Here is an 11,170-nt window from a genome sequence, read left to right as displayed (position 1 = left end):
TTATTTTCTATATGTGATTATTTTCTATCTTTTATTTCCCTTATTCCATTGTATTTTATTTGTATGTTCTTGTAAAGCGCTTTGTGATGCAACTTTAAAAGGCGCTATAAAATAAAGTTTATTATTGTTATTATTATTATTATTAATACATGTTTCGGGGCTTTTCTCTGGAGACTAGCATAAATTGACCCATAGCAAAGCGCCATCTGCTGTTTTGGAAGAGGAAGTTGCTCAACTGCATTTGTGAGAAAATCTGCCTGCACACATTTGCAAGCCGAGAGATGTCATAAAAAGGGCAAGTGTCTTACAATCGTAACAGATAGGTGTGCGTATGAATGCATTAAATTTGGTATTTTTTCAAAGGTTACATGCCATTTGTAGGATGGTTTGTATTTATTTGTGAAATATGATGTAGGCTCATTTATTTATATTTGTAAAACACAATACATATATTTGTTACTCCTCTGCATTTTCGCTCAAACTGACTTTTGTATTTGCACATCACTTTCTGTTTGTTTGCGAGTCGAGTTTTCCTTTGCAAAGCAGATCGTGTTTGTTTGAAAAATGCTGGATTTGTTTGTTTAATTATGGCACAATTTTAACTCCATAGATTTTACCTCATAGAAGAGGCGGCGATAGAGACAAGAAATTGTTGCAAAGGGAGGCCTTTTGGATTTTTTAACTTAAATCTTTATTTCCTGATGGCATGAATGAAGAACTTGAACTTTCTTGTTTTTTTGTTATTGTTTTCTGCAACATTATTATTATTATTATTATTTTTTTTGTTCATTACTTTGAATGTATATTTTACACCGTTTGTGCCATGTTTGTTAATTTCTAGACTCTCTTGCAGTGACACTCATGATAATTGATTGATATTTGTGTTAATTGATGATTGTGACAATTGAATTCAGCTGATTGCTTCAAATTATTTATTATTATTGCATTATTATTGAATTATTAATAATTTATTGCACCATGCCATTTATAAAATAAATTTTGTACTTTCTAGACCTCTTCAGTCTTTTTTGGATTCAGTGTGCGGTCAGCTATTTTTTTCCTGTTTTTTTCACAAATTAAGTCAAAATGGCTTTAGAATTAGGTCTGAACATGTGCATAATTTCAGAATGGATTTTTTTTTTTTTTTAAATACAAACAAAACAGTACAAATAAAGAATAACTGAGATAGAACTGCACGCTTTTAATGTTAAGAATTTGTTGAAAGTTCATGTTTATGATTCTTGACCTGTTTCTTCTAGCAGTTCATCTTACATCTCACAACCATGACTTTGTTTTCATTTCAACAGTGCCATCAAGTGGACTTCTTATGTCTGCTTAGTAGTTCAAAACATAAATGTCAAAGCCCAGACATAATCGTTTATTGTGCAATAATAAAAAATAAAGGGCAAGTTTTTAGATGTTTCACCAAATTCCAGTGAAAATGTGTGAGAACTCATATAAAGGAAAGCAGATAATGTTTTAATTTCATGTCACATGTTGTCAATGAACACACAGTTTTCCAAAGTATCAACATGTGGTAACAATTGTACATTTCCTGTTATCTGAAGAAAGTTAATTGTTTTAAACCAGTCATTTTAATATCAAAGCACTTAACACTAGAATTATAATTACTTGCAGGCTGGCAATTCCAAACCCGTCAAGGTTGCATTTGAAGAAAATTACTTAATATTTATCTGACATGTACAGTATGCTTGGAGTCGGACGAGGCAGTTCACATTACAGAAGATTGCTTTGTATTATGGCCATTTTGGTAAATTACATTGGCCTTTGATCTCTGCCAGTTGATTGACTTGCATGGTTTTCATTATGGACTTGCAAAGTCTGTCTGTTGGTATGAGTAAACAAAATCAGAGACATAATAGAGAGACTGTGTCCAGCTGTGCTTAAGATTGTAGATCAGCCTTGATTATAGAAGCTTTGAAATCTAGCTGAGGAAGACAATCGTTTTGCTGTTTCACACTTTATTATCATAGATGCTTATTGCAAACAAAAGTGAAGTTTCAGTGAGGGTGTTCTGTTAGTACACTGTATTGTTTTTTTGTTTTGTTTTTTTCTTTTCAGTTAGGCTAATCTACAAAAAGCTGAACATGCTAAATATACATATTTTTGTGCAAGTGTGGCAGCTGTCAGTAGGTGTTATGTAAGGGATAATGTACAGACTGTCTTGCATAAGGGATTTATTTCAAGATAATATCAGGCTGACTGTAGCCTACATTATCTCCCTTATTACACGGCCACTCATAAAATAAATAGGACACATGGACATGAAATATTGTTTTGAGTTTAAATTATTTTATAATCTTACCTGTGTTAAGCTTCCGCTAAGACAAATAGTCCGTTGCAACGTACAAAATAATAATAAATAAAAATAATAATAATAATAAAAACCGGCCTAACAACAAGTTCGCAACAATATTACAGCAATATTAATAGGCTACTTAAGTCATCATTACAATCTATTAATCGACATGACAGCGCCAGATTATTTTGAATGAAGTAAAAGGGCGCGAGTCCGCGGTGTGTGATATGAGTAACTTTGAAAGTACCCAGAAGTCACTTCCAAACCAACAGCTTTATATAGGTAAATGCGGCGAATTCGCGTGATGAATGTTCAACAAACTTGAAAACGATGAGAATTCACATTGTGAAATCCGAATGAGGACATTTTTCACCTCTCGCGGATGCCCGCGGAATTTCGTCATAGAAAGGAAATGTGATCACGCACCTTTATGCAAATGAGCAGCTTTATTATGGACCGACCGCGAATAGTAGCCTATATGAAATAACAGACCACTTCATTTCACAACTGAATAATTAAGAAAAATCAAGTATTTTTTAAAAATAAATAATAATTAAAAAAGTTGAGGTCTAAAGATTAAAAAAAAAAAAAATCATTAACTTTAAATTGCCACAAACCCTAAATGATGAAAAATCAGAAAACGCGAAAGCACATAGGGTATCCACTTTTATTGAATTTACAAGCATTGGTGTTCGGACATTACCTTTCTCTCCATATAGCGTGGAATAATAGTACAATAGCTCTACATGCTAAAAATGAGTGTTACGTTTCAGTGTCATTACTGAACTCAAAATGCCCTTCTTTACTTGCCCTCACATTTATACTTCTAAAAGAGGGATCTACTTCATCAAGATCAGCCTGACGCAACCAAACACTGAGACTGACAAGAAAATGACCATGAAAATATGACTCCCCTCATTATCCAAGATGGAAAATACTTAAGCGGACTTCCAAAAAGAGAAATCATGGAAATACACTTTTCGTGTCACATAAGGTCTGACTGTGAATGCCATGTCTCTGGCTCCACACACTCTCTGCTGGAACACTTTACTGGGCTCCCTTTCATTGCTGAGACACATAGAGGGCAAATCTGTTGTGAATTAAAGCGTCATATTTAATACGTCTATGATTATATCGGACACTAGCTCTCAGTTGGTTTTTCAAGTCCAACTTGAGAAAACGTTTAAACTGTGGAACAGTCTTCTGTGTGTTTGAACTCCACATTGTGTTTTGAGAGTGATATCGTATACCCTTGTTACCAGAGACCTTGGCTAGGAGAAACTGAAAAACTACAAGAACATAGTAGTGTATGAACGCAGGACAAAATGCTGTCGTGTCACGCCATCTTGAGGTGGTATTATGGTATTGCACGGTATAGACAATATATTAATGGATACAAATAATGGCTCAGATTTATGTAGGAATATTATAGACAAAATCAATAAATTCATATCTTTTTTATAGTTTTGAGCATAAATATGCAACACCTTTCACTTATATTTTAAATGCATAATTTTTATAATTTTATCTGTAATATTTATCTGGCTGCACACTTAAATCACACATACAGATGCTTTCTTTTGCCAAAATATGGATTATTTATCATTAAAAGAAAGAGCATTTTCTAAACATAAAAACATAGCAACCAACAAAATTAATGAAAAACATTAATTGCTTTTGGTATCTAACACAATTTAACCAAGACCACATCTGTGTGGAATGGAGAGGGTTTGGTTAAAGTTTCTACTTTCTTTTAGCATATAATGTTTAAACATACTTCTTAAATTCGTCATAAAGCACGAGCACAAAAGCGCCCCCCATTCCTCTAAGCACATTGGACAGAGCCCCTTTGAAGAACGCTTTGCCGCCTTCATCACGAGCGATCTTTCTCCAGCAGTCAATGGTTCCAGTGTACATAATATCCGCTGGGAAAACAAAAGACAAAGGCCTGAGTTGAAATAAATGCATACTCGATGGAGAGCAGGGAGTTATTCAAATGAGCGAATATTGAGCATGTGTGCTTTATACCTCCTTTGCGCCCAGACTGCATCATCATGCGACGCCGAACAGTGTCAAAGGGATAGGAGACCACGCCAGCCACTGCTGTCACAGATTGTGCAATCATCCAGCTGACCACAATGTGGGTGTTCTTAGGGTCGGCAAGCATGCCTGTACATTACCACATAAGAAAAAATGCATGGATATCATTTAATTCAGAATTCAAGAATTAGCTGTGTGAATTTGAATTGAACTGGCCATATCACAAGTAAAACTGGAATGACAGGAAGAGGAATTTACTGAATTGTAATCTAAGACTTTAGATATACAATACAATACAAAAACAGTGCACATGCAAAAAAACTAAAAGTGCAATGCGCAATATGGCGGAGTAAGTCCTGCCTTCTAAACAAAACAGCCAATTGCCAATAGAGTGCAACAGTGGCATTCTAAACTCCATTTTCTCCATAGGGGAATTGATTTTGAACAATAACTAATAAACTTTTAAAGACAGACCTACTGTGAGCTACAAGGTTGTTTATCCATGGTATTTGCTTCTGCTGAAGCCATCAGTTCACATTATTTCAGCTTTTAAAATAATCGTGTTTAACAGAATTCCTGGAGAAAAACTACATTTCCCATGATGCTGTACAGCTCTTTAACTCCACCCACTTCCATGAAGCACTGCAAATGGCATAATTGAGTCACTCTCTAAATACTTAAATGTTCGCATGTATGTTATATATATATATATATATATATATATATATATATATAAAATATAAACGTTTAATTTAATTATGCTGTTCGCAATGCTTCGTGGGATTGTAGTTCTTTCCCTCACTAAAGTGTTAAATACAGTCTTATACCTTTGTCCTTTTGTCCGATTTTCAACAACTTTTTTTTACTTCAAATTAAACTCTGTAGTGTTGTGATTCACCTTGTAGCTGATTGCCAATAGAGTGCAACAGTCGCATTCTAAACTCCATTTTCTCCATAGGGGAATTGATTTTGAACTAATAAACTTTTAAATACAGACCTACTGTGAGCTACAAGGTTGTTAATTCATGGTATTTGCTTCTGCTGAAGCCATCAGTCCACATTATTTCAGCTTATTTTTTAAAATAATTGTGTTTAACAGATTTCCTGGTGAAAAACAACATTACCCATGATGCTGTACAGCTCTTTAACTCCACCCACTTCCATGAAGCACTGCAAATGACATAATCGAGACACTCTCTAAATACTTAAATGTTCGTACGTATGTTTTATATATATATAAAATAAAATTTTAATTTAATTATGCTGTTCGCAATGCTTCATGGGACTGTGAGGGAAAGAACCCTCACTAAAGCATTAAATACACAGTCTTATATCTTTGTCTTTTTGTCCGATTTTCAACAACTTTTTTTTACTTAAAATTAAACTCTGTAGTGTTGTGATTCACCTCGTAGCTGATAGACTTTTTTAAAATCCCTATCGGAAACATTAATGGAAAACAATACTTCTGGAACCAGTGCCACTCTATTGGTAAAGTCAATGGGTCACGGCAGCTGTCTTTAGAATCTCTGGTTGCTATAGAAACAGTCAGTGTTCTGAGACACTTGCTTATGACTGCACAGGCAGGTCCAGCCTGAAAAATAAATTTTTTTGTCATGATTTGAGCATTTAGAAACAAAATATATAAGACAGTTTGTTGTCAGATTTCATTGGTGATTTCAAATATGAAATGTAATTGTAAGCTTTTTGAACAGCTTTGGAGACTGTGATGTTTCCCCGTTCAAAGAGACAGAAGCTGTACTTGCATAACTGAAATTGCTGCCAGAGAGGCATTTCAAAGATGGCCACCAAGTGAAATGACTTGCATTAAATGAATAGTTCACCCAAAAATTATCCCATAATTTGCTCACCCTCAAGCCATCCTAGGCGTTCTTTTAGCTGAACACAATTTGTTATATTAAATAATATCCTGTTATATTAAATAATATCCTGACTCTTCCCAGCTATGTAATGTGATTGAATGGCGCCCAAGTTTTTGAAGCTCCAAAAAGCATATCAATCCATCATCAAAAGTAAAATCCATACGACTCCAGTGGGTTAATAAATGCCTTCTGAAGCAAAGCAATGGGTTTTTGTAAGAAAAACATCAATATTTAAAAGCTTTTGCGGTTTTCACGAGAGGTGTCTATTCTCACCTAAGCTTACGCTATGTCTACATCATACGTCCTACATCATATGTCAGGTCAGAGGTCACCCTTCTGCCGGAATTCTGTCGTGAACACGCGTACGGCTATTGCCGAAAGCCAGTGATTATAGTTAATAAAGTTTTTAATATTTATATCAATATTACTCAAATTGTGTTCGGCTTAAGTCATATATACCTAGAATGGCTTGAGGGTGAGTAAATTATGGGATACTTTTCACTTTTCGGTGAACTACTCCTTTAAAGGTTCTTCCACCCTTGTCCACAAAAGTTCAATTAAAAACCTTTTTTGAACTTTCAAATCAGTGTCGTTATTGTTAACTAAAACGATTACAAATTGCTTTCATTAATTAAAATAAAGCTTAAATGAAATAAAATATAAATATCTGATGAAACACTGGCAACTAACTGAAATAAAATAAGTTGAAGTACTAAAATTACTAAAACTGAAATGAAATAAATTAAAGCTAAATATGAATAAAAACTAATAAAAAAATGACAAAAGCACATAACAATTAGTTAAAACTTAAACTTGAAAAACTGAAAATACAGAAAAAAAGCTAATTCAAATTATAAATAAATACTGCAATGTTATATAAATACTAAAATAACATTTTAGTAAAATAACAATTCAAACAAGGCAAGATTCAAAGTTTACATGCTTTTCTAGTAATAACTACTGTTATTTTTGTTCAGAGTTTTGAATTTTGATTTTCAATTCATTTTAATTTAACTTTCAAACATTCAAATTGCAATTCTGCATTCTGTTTTTGACCTATATTCAAATAATTTCAAATTCAGGAATTCCATTGGAATTTAAAATGGATTCTCAAATCAATTGTTTGTGTGAAGCACAAAGCTATTACCTTTAGCAGTGTCATAGATGCCGAAGTAGGCCGCCCTGTAAATAATGATGCCCTGGACAGAGACGTTGAAGCCCTGGTACAGACCCCGCAACCCGTCTGACTTAAAGATTCTGACCAGGCAGTCGGCCAGCCCATTGAACTCTCTGGTGCTGCCAGCTTTCCCGACATCTGCAGCCAAACGGGTACGAGCAAAATCTAGGGGGTAGACGAAGCAGAGGGAAGTGGCTCCTGCAGCTCCACCAGAGGCCAAGTTGCCAGCAAAGTATCGCCAGAACTGCGTGTGCTTATCAACGCCACCCAAGAATACCTGTTTATACTTGTCCTTGAAGGCAAAGTTGAGGGCTTGTGTGGGGAAATAGCGAATGACGTTGGCTAGGTTGCCGCGCCAGAAGGAAACAAAGCCTTGCTCCTTAGGAATCCTCACAATACAGTCGACAATACCTTTGTACTGTTTGTCAGCACTGATCTGCTTGCTGGCATGTTGCACCTGTAAAGTGAAACAAAATCCTGTGAGTAATATTTAAATCAACCAATCCGTTTGATGTGTGGGTTTAGTTTGATGTTTATATCTTGAGGTTGGGGCTTTTACGGGGATGGATGGAGTTAAATACTGAAACCCCCATAAATAATGTCTAGCCCTTAAGCAATCATTTTTAATGTTTTTGAAATGAGTCTCTTATGCTCACCAAGGCTGCATTTATTTGATCAAAAATACAGTAAAAACTATTTTAATATATATTAAAATGTAATTTATTCCTGCGATGACAACGCTAAATTTTCAGCAGCCAGTCTTCAGTGTGAAATCATTTTAATATACTGATTTGGTGCTTAAGAAACATTTCTTATTATTATCAATGTTGAAAACTTCAATGCCTAATATTTTTGTATATATATTTTGTATTTTTGTAAATATTTTGCTTGAATCTTTGATGAATAGAAAGTTCAAAAGAACAGCATTTATTAGGGGTTCAAGCACGTAGTGCTGAAACTCTATTGTAATTGTAAGGATTTTTATTATTTTTATTATGCCTTAAAACTGATCAGGCAGCCCAAACCGTAAGGCTTAGACACTTGAAACTTTGTCAGATGGTAGTAGTTTTGCTCGTTACTCAGATACCCGGACTCGTCCAAATTGGCCAATAGGTCACGCTACAGCGATCAAAAACGCGAAGTCGCTGATAACTCCTACACCGTTTGTCCTAGAGTCATGTCATTGGAATCCTTGGCTCAAGACAGACAAAATGAATATCTCCGATTTTATTTCCGCCAGGAAAAAATATCCACCATTTTGAATTTTGTCCAAAACATACTTTTGCGAACTAGTCCTAGGCCCGATCAGAACCAAACCAGTGCAGAAATGTTCTCTGGAGTCTGAATATCAAAAGTTATCAAAAAAAGTTGAAATTTCGATTCAAGGTCGCTAAGGGGTGCCAAAACATTCGAAACGGGCGGAACTACTTTTACTAAAATGGCTATAACTCAAGAAAGAAATGAGACATTTGCACCAAACTTGGTACACATGTGTAGGGGCTCAATCAGCCAATGAAGTTTGAGCACCTATTAGACATGGTTAATGGAGGCCGATTGGAACGAAACTCGGTGGGCATGTTCGACTCATGGGCCTAGAGGTCTGTAAGAATTTTGAAAGAAATCGGCCACTAGTTGGCACTAACGAGTTTTTACGCCTCAGTAATCATGTGGTGTTTAACAGATTCACACAATATGCATATCATTGGATAGATCTCCACATTCTGAACAATTTTGCCTCAAAAACCAATGCTGTCAATCAAATCGTTCATTAATTATTTGCGAATATGTGAAAAACCTACTTTTGCGAACTAGTCCTAGGTTTTTTGCCCGATCAGAATGAAACCAGTGCAGGACAATTCTCTGGACTCTCTAGATCAATAATTATCAAAAAAAAGTTGAACTTTACCCTTTGGGTCACTATAACAGGGTCATTTAAAAGTGGTCTTGGCTAAATATACCCAAAAGCCTATAAAGCCTAAACGAAAACTCGGAACTTCACGAAAATAGGTGAGCACATGCAGCATATGACTCTAAAGAAGCATGCCAATTTTTATGGAGATCGCACCATAGGTGGTGCTATAACTGTTAAAAACCTTTAAAAAACATATGTTTTAATGGTTTTGGATGAAAATGTGTATAACTTTGGGTGTGGTTGACATATTTTCACAGGAGTCATGTGCTTAGACTCCTTAAACCTTGCCAAGTCCAACGATACCAGACTTGCCAGGTTTCGGCTTATGGTTTGTGCTACGTTGTGATTTAGAGCTTAAAAAACTTTTGCTTTTTCGAAAACCGTTAGTCCGTTAGTTGATTAACTTAATATGAGAGCCCAAATGTCAAAATTTTGATAGGAAGTGGCAAAAAAATCAAATCAAAGTCTTTCATGGGTCATTTTTTATGCTCTCATATATATGTGTCTATATCTTCAAAACAAAACGAGATATTTTCACCAAAATTAACGCATATGTATGGGCACACTCTGAGGACACCCAAAAATAGTGGGGAAGATTGCGCAATAGGTGGTGCTATAACTGTCAAAAAACCTTTAAAACCATATTTTTTTCTATAGTAAATTGCCTGACACTGTCATTTTGTGCCACCAGATGGCAGCAGAAGGCCACTAATATAGTTCAAGATTTCAAGGTTTTGTCATTTAAAATCCCTTTAAACTATATAAATCCTTATGATAACATTACAAATTACATTTTGTCAAGGTTTACCACTTCATTTGTTAATTTCTCTGTGTTTGTTTTAGCATATATCATAGCTGTTCCTCTATGATTTAAGTGGTTACATGCTTGCTAAATAAAACAATCAAATCCTTTTTATGCATTTGTGCTTAAAGGCCTTAAATGCTTGAACCCCGATAAATGCTGCTCGCAGCTTTAATTTTATTTTTGTAGAATTGTAACCATGTTTCTCAAAATTATGTGAAAATATTACATAAAATTATTTTAATGTATTTTTGATCAGCCTTGGTGAGATTCCAAACTACTGAATAGTAATGTTGATCCAAGAAACATGAAAAAATATAAAGTCTCGGCCTGTAACACGAGACAGTACTGCAGAGGACAAGATGTACCAACCAGCCAGCAGCTAAAAATTCAGTTTGTCCTTCAAATACACTTGGGTTAATATAATTTAGCAATAAAAATCCAAATGAGAGAACTGAAGAATAGACACGTCACACTCGGTTTTATTGCCAAATTGAGTGTTGAGATGCTCGAAGGATGCGGATGTTGCAGACAACTCAAAAATGGCCTCTGAAGGACAAAGTCGATTCGCATCGTTATAGCATCAAAGATAATTAATGTTATTCTTAAATACGCCAGAACACGGATTACGCATTGGCACGCGTCATTCATGACATGTCAGAGTGCATTAAGAGAAGTCAAAGTGATGATTCTCACCTGCAGCAGCAGTTTGACTCTCTCTATCGGTGCGACTGCGGTTTTGGAAATAGCCGCTGCGACACCACCAGCCAAAAAGTCTTTAGCAAAAGAAATGGCAGCATCAGCCATGGCAGCGTTAAATACTTAAGCTCAGTGTATTAGAAAACACGATGTACTGAACGAGCAGGCAGTAGCAGGAGGTAGAGCCGCGGAAAGTGACGGTGATGCTGCAGACAGAGGACACACAGCGCGAACTCTCGAGGTTTCTCGCGATGTTTGCACCCGAATCTACAGGGAACAATTCATGACATGCGACAATTTTTAACTAATTTATAACACTTTAATGAACTGTTAAGCGTTA

At 35.4% G+C, this 11,170-nt stretch overlaps 1 protein-coding gene across 1 annotated transcript; it reads right to left on the bottom strand.

Moving 5' to 3' along the window:
* Window positions 1–2,973: 2,973 nt before the first annotated feature.
* slc25a6 (solute carrier family 25 member 6) lies at window positions 2,974–11,088 on the bottom strand. Its single transcript, XM_051907136.1, has 4 exons — window positions 10,828–11,088; window positions 7,388–7,874; window positions 4,349–4,489; window positions 2,974–4,245 (listed from the first exon to the last, which is right to left on the bottom strand). Exons 1-4 carry the CDS (start codon window positions 10,936–10,938, stop codon window positions 4,088–4,090), a joined length of 897 nt encoding a protein of 298 aa, XP_051763096.1. The 5' UTR covers window positions 10,939–11,088; the 3' UTR covers window positions 2,974–4,087.
* Window positions 11,089–11,170: the final 82 nt, after the last annotated feature.

The sequence above is a fragment of the Ctenopharyngodon idella genome, chromosome 9 (assembly GCF_019924925.1).
Source record: "Ctenopharyngodon idella isolate HZGC_01 chromosome 9, HZGC01, whole genome shotgun sequence".
Taxonomy (NCBI): domain Eukaryota; kingdom Metazoa; phylum Chordata; class Actinopteri; order Cypriniformes; family Xenocyprididae; genus Ctenopharyngodon; species Ctenopharyngodon idella.
This window is presented reverse-complemented; position numbering and strand designations above follow the sequence as displayed.